The 17,947-nt window shown below is 35.7% G+C and overlaps 2 protein-coding genes across 4 annotated transcripts; one reads left to right on the forward strand and one right to left on the reverse strand.

Moving 5' to 3' along the window:
* Positions 1–558: 558 nt before the first annotated feature.
* cxxc1a (CXXC finger protein 1a) lies at positions 559–6,472 on the reverse strand. 2 transcript variants are annotated; one of them, XM_084087889.1, is made up of 16 exons: positions 6,260–6,472; positions 5,637–5,749; positions 5,432–5,532; positions 5,169–5,296; positions 4,888–5,043; positions 4,415–4,468; positions 4,042–4,185; positions 3,810–3,917; positions 2,799–2,986; positions 2,509–2,716; positions 2,298–2,405; positions 2,131–2,180; positions 1,495–1,591; positions 1,259–1,411; positions 913–1,060; positions 559–811 (listed from the first exon to the last, which is right to left on the reverse strand). In XM_084087889.1, the coding sequence occupies exons 1-15, from the start codon at positions 6,260–6,262 to the stop codon at positions 914–916; spliced, it is 1,758 nt and encodes a 585-aa protein (XP_083944015.1). In that variant the 5' UTR covers positions 6,263–6,472; the 3' UTR covers positions 559–811; position 913. The 2 variants fall into 2 exon arrangements, with proteins under 2 accessions (XP_083944015.1, XP_083944016.1); XM_084087890.1 differs by lacking the exon at positions 4,415–4,468 and having other exon boundaries at positions 6,260–6,469.
* A 757-nt stretch (positions 6,473–7,229) lies between these two features.
* On the forward strand, positions 7,230–15,298 carry LOC311066616 (myoD family inhibitor). Of its 2 annotated transcripts, XM_084087897.1 has the most exons (6): positions 7,235–7,395; positions 9,260–9,398; positions 9,507–9,638; positions 12,136–12,378; positions 13,771–14,070; positions 14,890–15,298. In XM_084087897.1, exons 2-5 carry the CDS (start codon positions 9,281–9,283, stop codon positions 14,028–14,030), a joined length of 753 nt encoding a protein of 250 aa, XP_083944023.1. In that variant the 5' UTR covers positions 7,235–7,395; positions 9,260–9,280; the 3' UTR covers positions 14,031–14,070; positions 14,890–15,298. The 2 variants fall into 2 exon arrangements, with proteins under 2 accessions (XP_083944022.1, XP_083944023.1); XM_084087896.1 differs by having other exon boundaries at positions 7,230–7,395; positions 13,771–15,298.
* Positions 15,299–17,947: the final 2,649 nt, after the last annotated feature.

The raw sequence follows: 17,947 nt of genomic DNA on the forward strand, positions 1-17,947 counted from the left end.
TTACAATTTAGTATTATTGAATTAAAACGTAATATTTATAATATATATTTTAGAATTAGCTGATTTCGTCTGAGATGACCAGGTTCCAACCCTAAAATATGTTTTGTGTAAATGTATGACCAAAGTTTAGGTTCACACAACAAACTTTTTGTTGCTTATTAATTCATTGTAGGAAGTTCCCATAATGTTACAATAATTTGGCCACATTTGGAATAAAGAAAAACCTATCCCTTACGAAAAATTAACCATGGTTTTATTATAGTGAAAGCATAGTAAACATGTTTTGTTTTTTTGCAGATTACCATTTGTACAACCAGTTTTACTACAAATACCATGGTTAAACTATGGTTAGTGTAGCAAAACCATGGTTCATTTGTGGTTACCATGGTTTAAATATAGTAACCATGTATTTTGGTTTTATTTGTAGTAAAACCATGGTTAATTTTCGTAAGGGATATCAACCCAACAAACTACTGTAGGATCCTTAATGATAGCAATTCCTTTGTGTAGAGGCACAAGAAATAAAGACAAATAAAAGACATTTCACCAGCTACAAAATATCTCTAGATGATCTTTTTAATGCACAATACAGGGTTATGAGATTAATTAAAAATCTAAAAAATTGAAGCACAACAAACCAGTGGGGTCACAGCACCATTCAAAGAGTAAAGCCAAGGGTTACATTAATGCAAATACAATACAGAAACAAGATGAGTGTCATACACGTATTACAGTTTCAACAAACAACTGCTAAGACACTGACAAATCTTCGCAAATGTGAGGTGACTTCAGCAGCAATTGTACGTTTTCTCTGTAAGATCAAAGACAAAACCTCAGATTGTCAGGAGGGTTGCTTCATGGTTGAACATCATATGCAAACGGAATAGATGAATAAAAGGGAATGGCAGGAACCTTATCTGTCCTTGCTGGTTCTCAGGTCTGGGGTAATTGGGTCGTGTTGAATTGTCTGGTGCAGCATGAGGGCCATGAGACCTGCACGATTCGTCATGGCCAATCTGACATTGCGCTCCTGCTCAAACAATTCATCCAACTTGTACCACTGGGGGAATAAAAGAGATAATGAGTAAATGAATGAAAGATTAAATGTAAGATTGATGAACAATAATGTGAAAATAACATCAGCTGTTAAGAAATGTCTTGAAAGCAACAACATCTTAATCCATTTGAGTAAAAACATTTCTTTGCTTCAAATAAATGATTCCTTTGCAAAGGTAACAGGCTGAGGTAATGCGCTGACCACTCTGACTCGCTCCAGGTCCACTTCAGCCCTGCGGAGCTTCTCCCAGCAGTAGTGTTTGTTACACTTGCGTTTAGACACCCTGCAATATTCTCCGGTGGGTTCGAATACATCACGAACCAGTGGACACCCACAGACCTCGTCCGCAGGGACCTGCACGCATGACATTCACATTTATGCATACGGTCTCTAATTAACTATGCAAATTGAGTGTTCATGTATCAAATTAAAGTAACCTTGGGGTCTCTGGAGTGCTCTGGACAGAGAACCTGCAGTCTCTTACAGTAGGTTTTGCTCTGTGGATTGTAAACATCACAGAAGAGCCGTGTAGCACTAGATACAAGCAGAAAAAGAGCAGAAATAAAATTAGTTTTTTTTTTAACAGGCAAGGTGCACTTAGTAACCTTTCCCTCATTTTACAGATGAATAGAAGAAATGCAGACATACCATTTGGCAAAAACTCATTTTTGGGAGATGGCACAAACCCCCCCAACAACTAAATGTGTTGTTATTTCTATTCATCATTGAATACTGAATTTTCTTTATCTCAGTTTCCAATATTAATATAAGAAATGTTTCTTGAACAACAAATCAACATATTTGAATGATTTTGACGGATCATGTGACACTGAAGACTGGAGTAATGATGCTGAAAATTCAGCTTTGTCATCACTGTAATACATTAATAAAATATATTAGAAAACAAGTTATTTTAAATTGTAATATTTCACAATATTACTGTTTTTACTGAAATTTCTTTCAAAAACCTTATTAACCCCAAACTATTTCACGGTTGTGTATATCACAGTGGAAGCATCTAAATCTAAAAAAATATGTATATTATTATTTAAAAATATATTTTTTTTACTTACCCATCTATGCGTGTGGGGTACATGGAGCCAAATGATGTCTGACTCTCATACTGGATGGAAGGAAATTATGGTGTTATTAAAAGACATAACACATCATTTTAAAAACAAAACAACGTGACCACAGTTTAAAGGTCTATGCATCATGATTATTAAAACAGACAACACACCTTAGCATAGCACCTTTCCATGTGACGCAGCGCCACCTTAGGGTTAACTGGGTGACTGCAGGACACACAGAAGATTTGCAAATCAGTGTCGTCATCACCCTCGTTGGCCTTCAGGGAAAAGAAAAGCAATGTTCAGGACAGTGTAATGCGTTTGCAGTGTTTACAGCAGTGCAAATGTCACGCTGAAACTATGGTTGTGATGATCTCTCACCTCTTCATCGTACTGTACGACCTGCTGTTTGGCCTTAGCGATGATACCCTCCAGCTCATGGAACCGTTTTTCCATCTCAGTGAGTCGCAAGCGAGCCGACTGTTGCTCACGGCGGATTCGCTCCAGAAGTTTCTTGCCCTGTTCTTCTGCAATGCACGGGCTCTGCTGCCACTGCTGGATACGCTGGGGCAGGATCTCATAGATTCGACTGGCAAGACAAAAAGGCACAAATATTCAGAGTCTGTTTAATCTCCAACATACTCTACAACTGTATAGATTTCTAGGTTTACTTGGCAGCGAGCTTCATGCCGCAGTCATCAGAGCAGTATTTGGAGCTGGCGCGCGCAGCTTCGACACATCCGGGTCCGAGGCACTGTCTTGCTCCTCCACTGTCTCGAACCTCTGGCCGCTCGCTGTGTCTCACCCGGTCGCGGTGCTTCTGTTTGGGTTTGTGCTTCCGAGGCTTATTCTCCTCTTTCTTATGAATGAAAACAAAGTCCAAACGTAAGTTTCCATTTTAAGCAAAATTATTTACTTTAAGCCAAAGATTACTATTAAAAGATTAACCCTATAAAACCCACTGTTATATTTGATATGCAAACTTCGAAGGCCCTTTAAATTATCAATATGATCAAAACTTGATCAAATCCTGTTGTACACAATCTACTTCATGCCTTCTGTCATCTTATTTATAATTTGTAATTTATAATAAACGTAAGAATAATTTTATATTGTTAGTAATATTTCAAGATAAACACTTACTGGGCTGAAGCAACTTTTGTTTACTTGATTATCAATACACAATTGTTTAGAAAAATCATGTTCAAAAGTGAGTATCAAATATGATCCATCAGGATTTTGAGGAAAGATCTCTCAATCATCAATGTATTGCTTTGAATTATATATTTTGCCCCTACAATAAAGACTACAGAGCTTTAATCATAAAACTAAGCATTTCAATATAATTTTACTAAGACATATTATTGGGAGATATAGAGTGACTAACTGATATGAATTTTATGCAAGTAGTCTGCTATACTGTTATAAAGATCTCATTTACATTACAAGCTATCAGAATGTCAACTTTTTCATCAGCAACTGCACCAAATTTCATATTTTTGCTCAGTTTGTGCCTCTGAATAAAACTTTATTTTATATTCTCCTATATGAGCCATAAAAGCTTGTACTTGTTTGTCAAAAAAGTTCAATAAACTGTTAAATTTCTTCTTTCTGAGTATTATTTCATGTCAGGCTTTACAGGGTTAAACAAGCATTCCATACACATATTTTTAGGTCTTTACCTTTTTTTCAGATCGCTTTTCTCTTCTTTTCACGTGCTTGACCTTAACAGCTCTCTTTCTCAGAGCTGAATCAGCATATGAACCATCATCGTCATCACTGTTCCAACCCTGAAGAAAAAAACACAAAACTGGTTATTGGAAATACATCCAGGGGTGTTACCAAGACAGTGAAGTGGGCTAACTTCCTTTAAAAGGTACTTTTTTTATAGCGCTGAAGTGTGATGTGAGGTACCGTGCTGTGTTCTCCATACTGCCCAGCGCAGTACTGCTGATACAGCTCCAGCTCATTCTCACTGTAGTCTTCAGACATTGGGCCGTCTTGATAGTCTCTGCCCTTAGACATGGAGCACTCCTCATCCTTCACTCGCAACATTTTCTGAAAAATAAAAGATAGTGGTTAAAGAAGGGCTGGAAACTGAAAGGTTGTAGGTTCAAGCACCACAAGGGATGATCCTTAAAGTCACCAAAAAAATCAAAACAATTCTTGTTTTGTTTTTTTAATGGAATACTACAGTGTTTATTAGAAATTATTTATCTCTGCATATCATTATTATGTTTTAAATTCATGTGCCCTCATAATCTTTAATCAAAATAAGTTTCCCTACCTCTTTCAACGACATCATCTTTTCCTCTGATGATGTGTTTACTGGCGGGGCAACCTGTCACTCATATGAGATCGACCAATAGCATACCACAACCATCCAATCAATTCCCGATGAACAAAACTGAGTCCCGCCCTATATTTTGTCATGCTTGAGAAGCCGTTTCACTCGTATATACGTCACAAAAGAAAAGAAAAGATTATCGCAAATTCCGTTTCATGCCGATTTTTCAAGTTACTCCAGACGAATTTTTTCTGTAAATAGAGTACTGATGAAAAGTGTATGCTAAATTAAAATTATTAACAATAAATCAATGAAAAAGCATTAAAACTAATAATTGCTGAGTGCATCATATTGTACACAGAGGCAACAAAACATTATCAGACCTTAAAGTATACCATAAAGCTGTATGATAAAAAGGCAAAAAAAAGATGAAATCACAGGCAAAGCGACTCTTTTACAAAAGTGAAACTCACCCTAGCCCGCACTTCACACTGCCTCAGTCGGCATTTCTGCCTGATCTTATTCGGGCCGCCAAACTTCTTCATGTCTTTACAGAAGTCGCACAGTCCACAGTCCTCTGTGCGCATGCAGGCTTCACATTCTCCACACATGCGAGCGGAGCGCTTAATCTATGGACAAATCCCAAATACTCTCCATAGTCAGTCCAAAGGGTTAACAAACAACACACTTTTCAGTTACCGTCTTCACAAAGGTTATTTGCAGACAGCAGTTTTTATGAATCAGAAATTCTTACCCGTGACCCTCGCCGTCCATCTGATTTGAAATCCGGTGTGTCGGGCTGGTTATCGGTCCCGTCTGCCTCTGATTCTTTCTCCCGGCTTTTTTTGGGACGGTATTTGATTTCCAAGGAATTATTTTTACCTACACCAAAGGATGCACACACTCAGGGCTGCTACTGACACTATCATTATTTTAAATTATTATTTTATATGTTCTAAAATAAAACAAATAATTACATAAAATAAATAAACAATAATTCGAATAAAAAGTCCTTACCTCGACACTTTTCACAGTACCACACGTGGATGGTTTTGGCCGTCTTCTCAGAAATATTAATGCAGTCTCCATGAAACCACTCACTGCAGCTTTCACAACCACTGTTTACAAGAATTTAAAACATGCAATAAATTTGTTTTAACTTAACAAAGAAAAAGCCTCCACAAAAAAGGCATTCAAACATTTCAATAGAAACACATCTTACATCATAAAGCAGTTGATGTCTGGTTTCCGACAAACACAATAAACAGGCGCGTTGCTCCGGCTTGCACTCATCCCGGGTCTGGGAGGTTTTTCAAAGTCTGACACTTCGCTGTCCTGAAACATAAGAGAAGAAACAGAACTTGCATCCAATTTTCTGTATGTTACTACTACTGTAACCCTGCCAGCTGATACTATTACTGTATTCTGTGCTGCTCACATTTTTCAAAATGTCACTATATACTGTATATGCACACTTTAATATGTTTCTATATACACTGCATACTAAACTCTGATACTTTGTGATGCCAAACCTTAATTTAAACCTTTATGCAAGAGCTACACTGAGCTGTCATTGTCATTTATATTAAATAGTATTACATTATCTCTCTATAACGGCTTTTATCATACTCTTAACAAAAAAGTACCAAGTTTTGGACATGAACCAGAGTATTCTTTAAAGTGCCTTGGTTTATTAATTTGTTCATTCAGAATCAGTACTATGGTTTATATCAAAGTACCACGGTAATACATGTACCATGTACATGTACAATTGTACCATGGTACCGCCCAGTTCTACTTATAAGGGTAAAACAACCAGAATGGCTAAACTAATATTTCGCTTACCATGACAGATTTGTACGGTTATTGTCCAAAAGGAAAGAATGTCACGACAGTCATTCAGAACATCTGAAGCACAAAAACTAATAAGCTGTCATAACCATCGTGAACTAAACGTGTGTACAGTGTATTAATTTTATTTTACTCCTTTTGTTTACACAGCGGGACACTGCATCACAACATTTACTTCCGCTTCCACCGCTATGATTCTTCTTCTACGATTTAGATACCAAACGATCTACTGCCACCTATTGGACGTGTGTGTAAGTGACCGCACCCACAAGACAGGTGACAAAAACTATAAAAACATTTTTGTTACTTGAAATAAAATAAATAAAATATAAAAAGTCAAGGCAACATTTCTCATTTTCATTTAGTTTAACTTGATGTAATAAAAATTAAAACTGAAATAATAAAAAATATATAGAGAAAGAGACTAAAAAGAAAAAATTAAAAAGAAAACGGAAAGTATGAAAATAAAAACTTTCAAAATATTAATTAAACTGTAATAGTATCTTGGTGAGACTAAAATAAAACTGAGTATGTAGAGAATTTCATTTTGATATTATACAGTAAAAAATGTCTTTAACACTTTTTTTGCATTTTAAATGTATTTTGTATTGATTGATTTTTGTATTATAGTCCGTATAATTACGGACTAAATAATTAATTCTGATATACCGCCAAAAATCAGAGAGAGATAGCCATAAAGAGATGTGGATCAATATAATCAGTAATATAAACAAATAATTTTTGAATTATTATCGTCCATTAATTTTGATAATACTCAATGACAGGCATGAATGTGTTTGAAACAAATAGACTGTATAAAACTATGTTTGAAAACATGCCTTCATGCAGCAAATAAACCAGAATTTAATGAGGTAATTTATATATGATTTATTTCTTATTTTATTTTTTTGGACCAGTACTGCAGGTAAACCATATATAAATCACCAGAACTAAATAAAACAGTTCCCTGCAGTGCAGGAAGGATGTCGTGCACGCGCACAAGCTCGAGAGTTCGCAGCACGCGCTGGTCAAAGCAGATGCTCGCGCTCACAAGCGAACATCACACATTCATTCTGAATTAAGGTGAATTAAAACGTCCTCGGTACAAGACTGGAGTTATTCGAGATAAGGTATGAAAGACTACAATTCATTTCTTTGTGTCTTCTTCAGGCTCTGGTCATTTCGCTTCATTCTGGGTCACCAGAAACAGAGTCACGTTATCGAAAGTTTACTTCTGTTTACCTCTTTCAAGGGCAAATGTAGTGCCAAAACTGTCATTTCTAAAATAACACGTGGTTAATTTGGACAAACAATATATTGCATAATTAAATTCAAACTTTAATCCTTTTATATGGAAAGGATATACTTGATATGGTCCAAGAAATATTTTTGTTTTGACATTTACGTCACACTTTGTTAGTTGCGCTTGACTGCTAAACATCCAAAATATACATTAATCACGATTAAATAATTATACTTAATAAAAAAATCATAAATAGGTTCAAAGGCATAGACAAATGAAATAATACATTAGACATTAATCATGTTATGTATTCTATAATATTTGTTAATGTTATTATAATTATTATAAAGTTGAAAACTAAAGTTTAAAAATGAATAAGAGCAACTGTCAAGGTTTTAAAGTAATCTGCAGGACAGCAGAAATTTCCTTTAAGACAAATATGTACATTACAGTAGTAATGTACAGTATAATATAATCTCATCAGCTTCGGATAGGCCTTACTTACTAAATTTCTTAGATACATACTACAAAATATGTGACCCTGGATCACAAAACCAGTCACAAGTCGCACGGGTATATTTGTGGCAATAGCCAACAATACATTGTATGGGTCAAAATGATCGATTTTTCTTTTATGCCCAAAATCATTAGGATATTAAGTAAAGATCATGTTCCATGAAGATATTTTGTAAATTTCCTACCGTAAATATATAAAACATTTATTTCTGTAAGTGAACGCAGAACATAAATGGACAATTTTAAAGGCGATTTTCTCAATGTTTAGATTTTTTTGCACCCTCAGATTCCAGATTTTCAAATAGTTGTATCTCGACCAAATATGTCCTATCCTAACAAACCATACATCAATGGAAAGATTATTTATTCAGCTTTCAGTTGATGTATACATCTCAAGTTCAAAAAATGGACCCATGTGACTGGTTTTGTGGTCCAGGGTCACATATGAAAAAATATTAAAAATGTTACAGTAGAGGAGTGGGGACATAGAATGATTCAGAATCGGGGTTAGACAGGGACGAGCGTTGAACTAGAGCTCTGTAGATAAAAAGTAGGCAGATCTTTAAAACAGCAAACAACCAGCAAAAATGTTTATTATGACTCCTGCATATTAGCTCAGGGCTTTGATGATATTGTCAGTTCTGTCTGACTCAGCAGGACGTTCACATTAGTCACCTTTCCAGATCAGTTTTGGAGAAGCAGAACAGGCAAATGTCTGCTTAATGCACTTTAAAGTCGGCATGAAATGGAAAAAGTTTTTTTCATCCCTATTGTTATGTGTATATGTGAGTTAAACTGCTTCTCAAACAAGAAAAAATGTAGGGCGGGGCTTGATTTTTTCCATTGGGAATTGATTGGATGGTTAAATGGTTGTGGTTTGCTATTGGTCGATCTCATGTGAGTGACAGGTTGTCCCGCCCTCACACCAGTAAATATGAGAAGAAAAGTTGCAACTTGTTTTGATTGAAGCTTAATGAGGCACATGAATTTAAAAAAAAAAAATGCGCACAGATAAATAATTTATAATAAACATGGCAATATTAAAAAAAATACGAATTGTCAATTTTGATTTCATGGTAACTTTAGGTCACATTTTCAAGTGTTTCTCATGCTGTTTTGGGGATAAAAGTCATCATGTTAGAGGTTTTCATTTTGAACTCTACTCCACAAACAACACCCAGACTGATTACACACCATCTATGCTAAAACACTTCTCTTTCTGGACGTCCTCTCAGAGTTAGAATTAGGCGTCTCAAATGGAGACAGAAGCCATGGATGTCCAACAGCAGGGCAGCGTCCCGGACAGGGTCGTGGCCCAGGAACATCACGTCCACACAACACAACCACAGGCCACCAGCAAACCTGAAGTCACCGGTGAGAGGGATGTTTATGAAGCAAATCTGTTGATTTTTATGCTTAATTTACATTGGATAAATAGTCATGCCATTCAGACAGACTTAAATCGTTATTTGTGACTGACAGGTCCTGTCTCGGCTGAGATTGTTCACAACGGAAGCAACGAGTCCCTGACAGACGGTGTCACATCCAGTGATGATGCTTTACTGCTTCCAGACCATATTCCTACAATTTCACGCAAAATAGACAAAGTTAACGGTATTTACATTTTTCATTATTATCATTATTATCATTATTTAAAGAATTAATTCACCCAAAAATTATTATTATTTTTCTGTGAAACGCCAAAGGAGACACCAAACTCCATTGGTTTTTGTGTCTGTTATGAAACTTTTATTGTGTTTTTTTGTCTTTTTTGGAGCTTGCATAGACACAATCATTATTGCAAATCCGTTTAGTGACACTATTGGCACAGACATTACACACTTTCCCTTTAACAGTGTAGAAAATCATTTGGAAGAGCAAAAGTTTACAGAATCTTGGAATACTTTTGACAAGAAATGCTTGCCAGTTAAACTACCGTTCAAAAGTTAGGGTCTTTTTTAATGTTTTTGAAAGAAGTGTCCTCTGCTTATTTGATAAAAAATACAGTAAAAATAACTGTTTTCTATTTAATATTGTGATAGAGACCCGAGCCGTCGCAAGGAGAAACACTCCAAGATGTAAAAAACTGGGCAATGTTGGCGTCCAAAAAGATGTTTATTACAAGCCGATGTGCAAATAAAATATGGTTAAGAGAAATAAAACTGGTTATCAATAAAAACAGAACTGTTATGTACTAAAACAGTACAAACTCTCCTCTTCACCTATTGAAGCCAGAGTTTCAGTGCGCTCACGCAACGCTACAATAACCTTTCTCAGATTCCCTCAAAAAACACAATCCGTCCAATCCTCCCTTCCCCTAGTGACGGCTGCCTTAACCCCTGTCACCCGCCTTTTTGAGAATGGACATTAAAATGCATTATTCAAACTTAAATGGTTGTAATTCAAGAATGCTTTGGAATATAGACCTAAGTTTGGTCTTGTTTTAAAGAAGAAAAATGAATGTATGAAAAAGTTATGGAAGTTTAAATTTACAGTAAATCAAATATACTGTACTTAATATTTTTTCTTTTATATAAAATATATATTTTATAAAATATTTTTTACAATAAAATTACTTTAAAATCAAAGCCATATATCTAACCAAGTTGTGCTCCAAATTTGAAGTTGATATCACAAAAATTGAAGTTCCCATGAGATTTTGTTTAGGCGTAGAACCAAAAATAGCCACCGGGTGACATACATTCCATTGAATTTAACCTTATGCATTCTGCCGTAACAAATTAATAAATTTCTGTCCAAATATCACTTCTGTCACAAAATATGGAACCTTGAGACTCGGACCTTTCCGACAATATGTGTTTTGTCAAGATTGGAAAAGGTTTTGATCATAAATCATGAAACATGTTGACGCCCAAAAGGGGAGGAGCCCGATAAAAGAATTTAGAGTACGTTTCTATGGTAACGCAACGTCCAATTTCAAGTTCGTAAGCTTTCAAATGATACCTAATTTATGATAACTACTAAAATATGTGATGTAATAAAAAAGGCGATAAAAAAGATAATATTATATTTTAGAGGATACTATATATATATATATATATTATACTTTTTAGAGGATAATATTATTTTATCATTTTTTATTGACAAATACTAGATTATATGTTTAATTATGAACTTTTAGCATGAAAACCAAAGTTTCAATTATTAAAACTGTGTGCGTTGACTTTTTTGTGACCAAGGTCAGAATTTTTTTGCGGTTCACTCCAATTTCATAAATTCATCTATTACTGTTCCTGCATAATTTGTAAAATATCTATTAAGGAGTCTTAGACCTTTCCAACGATATATAGTTTGTCATGATTATATTAGGATTTAATTGTAATATAGTGAAGTAAACTTAGGCGTCCCGCTAGCGGGACGGTGACAGTTCTTGCTTGATAATTGGAGCATATCATTTTTTTCTAATTAACTCTTTCCTCACCATATGATTAATAAATAAATACACAAGATGATTAAGAACAAGAGTTAAATCAAGTCAATAAATACAATAAATAAGACGGATAAAACCAACAATATGAGCACTCCCATGCAGTTCGCTCTTTCTTTAAGGTCACGCCCACTCAGCTAAAACAGCGAACCTCACGTAAATATTATAAAATGTATAAGAACTGTAAAAACACAATAAAACAGTGATGGAAGACAACGTCAAGATCTCTCCATAACAAATATATATTTTAAAATGTAATTTATTCCTGTCACTACTCCAGTTTTCAGTGTCACATGACCTTCAGAAATCATTCTAATAGGCTGATTTGATGATCAAGAAACATTACTGATTATCATCAATGATGAAAACACTTGTGCTTCAGGGTTCTTTGATGAATAAAAAGTTAAAAAGAATAGCATTTATTCGAAAAAGAAACTTTTGATCAATTTAATGCATCATTATTACAGAAGAAATAAAATGGGTCTGGAACTATTCCTTAGCACAAGGAATAAATGCAGACATAGTAAAACAATAGACTAGATAATGCTAATCGGTTGGGCCCTAGATGCAATTGCATTGTACTGTATGTATTTGTATGAATATATATGTTACAAATTGTAATGTGTTAATATGTATTATTGTCTGAATTTTAATACATTTCAGCGAAGCCCAGTTTTCCCAATGGCTCCTCTCCTCCAGTCATCAATGGCTCTACTATAATCTGCAAACCGCCTGTTTCTTCATCAGGAGGATCGACGCCTCGTGCTTCAGCACACAAGAAATGCAAGCGACATGCAAAGTGCAATGGACACAAACACCCTCACAGAAAACACACACCCTCCACTTCCATGAGCCAGCAGAGCTTCAAAGGCGATGCCTCGCAGATACAGAGAGTCGCTGGAGACGGTAAGAAAAGCATTTGAACACACACGTCATAAAAACACCTATTGGTTCAGTCCATGCTCAAATTTTAGTGTCAATATGTTTATGTATTTTTAGAGCACGTTGGGGCACATCTGAAAAGAGGCCTCCGCCCACTGGTCTGTTCGTAAATATAGGGCCTGCTCTTATCTGTCAGTGACACTGGACGGCCCGCTGGATTTATCTTCATGTGTTTTATGGTCCCTTCACGTCAGCGTTTGATAATTCTTTCCGTTAGGTCACACATCCCTGTTTGATGACTAACTCACACTAGCTGATGCATAATCTAATCTGGAGAATTTCAATACTGAGAGGGCTTGATGTTTTGACAATATCATGAGTTTGTGTGATTTTTTGACTGCTTTAAAGGAATTCACAAGATTTAAACAGATAAATGAGTGCATTCTGGTGGTATCGCTCAGGTTTGGTGTGCTTGAAATACAAAAGAGTAACAAAAATGGCCATATTAACCTCAATAATTTTGCCTTTAGAAAAACAAAGGTAACACTTTATTTATGTATTTATTATAGTAATAACATTATGCATTATTACATGCAAGTAACTAAACCTTATTCCTAACCCTATAGTAAGTACAGTACATGTTGTTAATTAATGTTACTCAGTTCTTGATTGTATAATTACACTGTAACAAGGACACCTTAAAATAAAGTGTAACCAACCAAAACAAAAGATTTCTATGAGTTTTCAGAGGGTAATATAAGGGTAAACATAATTAAAGGCTATTATGTCAAAAACAATATGGTCAAAAATTATTATGTCACTTCCTTATTATGATGTCAGCAAGGATGCATTAAATTGATCAAAAGTGAGAGTAAAGACATTTACAATGTTACAAAAGATACAATGTTCTTTCTATTCATCAAAGAATTCTGAAAAAAATGCATCACGGTTTCCACAATAATATTAAGCAACACAACTGTTTTCAACATTGATAGTAACGAAATATTTCTTGTGCATATTCAAGGAGCATGTGACACTGAAGACTGGAGTAATGATGCTGGAAATTCAGCTTTGAATCACAGAAATAAATTAAAATTGTACAGTTTGTAAACTGTAATAATATATAACAATATTAATGTTTTTACAGTAATTTTGATCAAATAAATGCAGCCTTGGTGAGCATAAGAGACTTCTTTCAAAAACATTTCCTGACCTGAACAGTAGTGTACAGTAAGTGACAAGTATTTACAAAATACTGTGAAATTTTGCTCTTCCAAATGATTCCAAAAATCATCACAAAGTGAAACAATGTATCAAAATATATAGTTTATAAATCACGAGGGCACAAATGTCAGTGTTTCCTGTGAATGATGATAAGCAGATCCACAAACAGTGTATGTGTCTGTCTGTTTTCAGACTGCTGTGCGCACTGCATACTAGCCTGTCTGTTCTGCGAGCTGCTGTCGTGCTGTTCGGCCGTGGCTCAGTGTTTGGCCTGCGGTCTGGAGTGTGACGCTCTCTGCTGTTGTGGCGAAGCAGCCACCGGAGGTCTGGCGTGCTGTGCGGAGGACACCTGCTCTGCCCTGCTGGATTGTGGGATACTGGAGGACTGTTGCCAGTCTTCAGACTGTCTGGAGATCTGTTTGGAATGCTGTTCCATCTGTTTCCCTGCCTAATGGGACTCTCTACAGAACGATATCAAGTGCTCAAAGGACCGTAAGTGTCGGGTATATGTGTTAGCGTTATCCCGCATTTTGTATTTATTTAGTATGAAGAATGAATTTGTTGCATTGATCAAAGTTGGACTGTCCTGTGCGAGGCTATTCTCTGAATTCGGACAGTGTGTTATTTTTTGTATGGTAAAATGGGTTAGACTTTATATTAAGGTGTCCTTGTTACAGTGTAATTATATATTTAAGCACTGAGTAATATTAAGCAACTACATGTACTATCTATAGGGTTAGGGTAGGATTAGGGTTTGTTTTAGGGTTAGTTGCATGTAATTATGCATAACTTACTGTTATTACTACAGTAACTAAATGCAACATATGTAACAAGGACACTGCAAAATAAAGTGTTACCTTAAAATGCACACAAATTCAGCTGGTCATGTGATCACAACATGGCAGCCACTATGAGAGCATACCGCCTTTATGTAGAATAAAATATTCTGCACTTTTAAGAGCTTAAGTTTAGAAGTTTTCCTCCAGTAAGCTTAAAGATGTGTCAGACTCTTCTACTTAAGTAAGGTTAGAAATGTGCATTATGATAAAAATACTTTTGCCGTCCTTGCAAGTGTTTTATAGCGCGTATGCGACTTGCATAGGTGCATGCATGAAGCAATAAACACCTTAATGCATTGAACATCTTCATCAACTGTGATTTTATACAATATAGAAAAAAAATCTAGAGAGTAATTTGCTTTGAACAAACATCTTTGTAATAATTATTTCCTGTAATACTTTCCTGTAAAAACCGTTTTGCATGACAGCTGAGAATAAGGCGTAAGGATCTTTGTTCTCTGTCTGTTCTCAGCACTCTTATCTAAAGTGTGTGTGGCAGGAAGCCTGAGCGATGCAAAAATAACCAGTCAGGATGACTATAAAGCGTTCGCATATTCCTCTGGGCATGTTGAATTTCACAGCCTGTCTCCAGATGACTCTGCCCAGTGTTTAGACAGTGGGCACTGCTGCTCGAGAGAGAGCGCTCATGTTGAATCTGGCAGCGGGACAGAGATCTGTGTGTCCAACAGAAGCCACTGAAGCTCTACTGAGATGACCTCCATCCCTCCCTGCATCCCGCCATAAAAACATCAGCTTAAAACGCCCTGTATCACTGACTTACTGATTATACAAGTCAGCAAAACACAATGTGTAATATTTGAAAATGTGTTGTAGAACAAATATGTTAATAAAGTATCGTGATGATAAACATGATTAATAAAGTATCTATCTATCTATCTATCTATCTATCTATCTATCTATCTATCTATCTATCTATCTATCTATCTATCTGTCTATCTATCTATCTATCTATCTATCTATCTGCTGTTTTCTAAAAACCTAAATAGGAAAAATGCCATTACTAATTAGACTGCTTATCATAAATCATGAAAATGCAAAACATTTATATTTTTATACATACAAACTATAACTAAAATGAACTATACTATTATTTTTCATCATTTATTCATAAACCGAACAAAAGTGACAGTAAACACATTTATAATGTTCCAAAAGATTTTGATTTAAAATAAATGCTGTTTTAAATGTCTATTAATCAAAGTTCATATATGATAATAATGGCAAACGTTTCATGAGCAGCAAATCAGTATTAGATCATATGAGAATGATTTCTGAAGGACCGGAGAAATTATGCTGAAAATTACATTTAAAAATAAATTCAAATAAAAAGCAGTTATTTTAAATTGTAATATTAATAATATTACTGTTTTTACTGTATATAATAATAAGTTTAAAAAATCTTACCGATCCCACATTTTTGCATGGTAGTGTATTTATAGAAAGAGTAAATAAATCAATATATTTGTGAGTTTTAACAGTGATGAGGTTGACTATATAGAGATGAGTGTTACCTCCTGGACAGGAAGGCTGTGTTTATTGTACAGATGTGCCAAGTGGCGTCAACAGGAAGTGGAGGAAGTGACTGAAATGACAGTGCTGGGGCGACAGGATAGGCCCACACGGCCCTAATCCAGGTCCGGTTCTGACCCAGCGCTCCTGCCCTGTGTTTCAAAGCGCCGCCGCTCACAGGAAGCAGCTTTCAGCATCACTGCGCTAAAATAGACAAAACACAGTTTAACCACATCAAAGCCCAGATGTCACGCCAGAGCTCATCCAGTCACTAGAACAGTGGGGCTGTTCTGGTTACATCTTTAGATTTGATTTCTGTTACAGTAAACTAGTAGCAGAAATGAAACTGAAGATCATATTTTACTTTTATTCATTTACAACACCAATTCCAGAAAAAGTTGGGACATTTTGTAAAGCGCAATATGTGATTTGTTAATTCTCTCTTGAACCTTTATTTGAAATATTTCATTGTTTTCACTGGCCAAATTAATTGTATTTTGTAAATACACAACTTTTTTGATATTGATAGCTGCAACACACTCTAAAAAAGTTGGAACAGATGCTAAATAAAAGTGAAAATATTACAGAATATCCAAGTTTACTCTTTTGAAACAGTCCACAATTAGAAGGTAAATCGGTCATTTATGAGGGTGTTGTGTTTGGGTATAAAAAGAGCCTCCAGCAAGGAAAGATGGGTCATGGTTCACCACTTTGTGCCAAATTTCATGAGAGAATTGTCAAACAATTCACAAATCACATTTCACAATGAAAGATTGCAACGTATTTATGTCTTTCTCCATCTACCATACATGATATTGTGAAAAATTTCAGTGAATCCAGAGAAATCTCAGTCTGTGTAGGGCAAGGCAGGAGACCTCTGTTGAATGTGTGTGACCTTTGAGCCCTCAGACGGCACTGCATGAGAAACCATCCTGCTATGTGTTAAATACAGACACGTGGGCTCGGGAGTACATTAGAGAACCGTTGTCACCTAACACAGTCTGGATCTTGAATCTCTGTTATGCAAAGAGAAATCAGCTCAATGCAGAGATGCTGCTGAGTTCTCTGAGCCCGAGCTCATCTCAGATGATCCAAAAGACAGTGGAAATCTGCTGTGGTCAGATGAGTACACGTTTGGACATGGACATTGAGGAAGTTGAGACTTTCATCAAGTCGCCTATAGAAATGGACAACTTTAAAGGCGATTTTCTCAATATTTCGATTTTTCTGCACCTTCAGTTTCCAGATTTTCAAATAGTTGTATCTAGGCCAAATATTGTCATATCCTAACAAACCTAATATCAATGGAAATATTATGTATTCAGCTTTCAGATGATGTATAAATCTCAATTTAAAAAAAATTACACATAAGACTGATTTTGTGGTCCAGGGTCACAAGTGGACATTGAGTTCTGTCTCAAAGACGAAAGGGACCATCCAGACTTTCATCAGGACAGGTGCAAAAGAAAACATCTATGGGGGTGCATCAGTGCAAACGGCATGGTGACTCTCACATGTGTGAAGGTATCATTGATGTGGAGGCATATTGTACGGAGACATAAACTGCCATCAAGATGACATCTTTCCTGGGAGACAAGACAATGCCAGGCCTCATTCCTCATTTTGGAGTGTTGCAGCCATCAAAAACAATTATATTTACAAAATACAATTAAGTTGGTCAGTGAAATCATTGGAAATCTGTTCTTTGTCATTTTGTCAGTAAAATAGAAAAATAGAAAGTTAAAGAGAATTAACAAATCACAGATTCTTGATTTTACTGCATTTTAAAAAATGTCCCAACTTTTCTGGAAATGGGGTTGAAGTAGACGCTGTTATTTTGATGACTTACAGATGAAAAAATGCAATCTGGCGAATGTTGCGAGTCTCCTGAAGTCTGTGACGTCTTTTCCTCGGGCCGGCATGATGGGCTCCCAGACCAATGACCACAGTCCTCCTTTTGTTCATTCAAGGTTTTGGAGAAGAAAGAGTGCTGACGTCGT

Source organism: Abramis brama (assembly GCF_963993115.1).
Source record: "Abramis brama genome assembly, chromosome: 16".
Classification (NCBI taxonomy): domain Eukaryota; kingdom Metazoa; phylum Chordata; class Actinopteri; order Cypriniformes; family Leuciscidae; genus Abramis; species Abramis brama.

Bases quoted from the DNA above. Each gene is read 5' to 3' on its own strand.
- cxxc1a (XM_084087889.1), bottom strand. The intron at 5,533-5,636 runs GTAAGATGTGTT...TCTTGTAAACAG, and splicing joins GACATCAACTGCTTTATGAT to TGGTTGTGAAAGCTGCAGTG. The intron at 2,181-2,297 runs GTGTGTTGTCTG...CCTTCCATCCAG, and splicing joins TGGAAAGGTGCTATGCTAAG to TATGAGAGTCAGACATCATT.
- LOC311066616 (XM_084087896.1), top strand. From the start codon at position 9,281: ATGGAGACAGAAGCCATGGATGTCCAACAGCAGGGCAGCGTCCCGGAC. The intron at 9,399-9,506 runs GTGAGAGGGATG...TGTGACTGACAG, and splicing joins CAGCAAACCTGAAGTCACCG to GTCCTGTCTCGGCTGAGATT. The intron at 9,639-12,135 runs GTATTTACATTT...AATACATTTCAG, and splicing joins CAAAATAGACAAAGTTAACG to CGAAGCCCAGTTTTCCCAAT.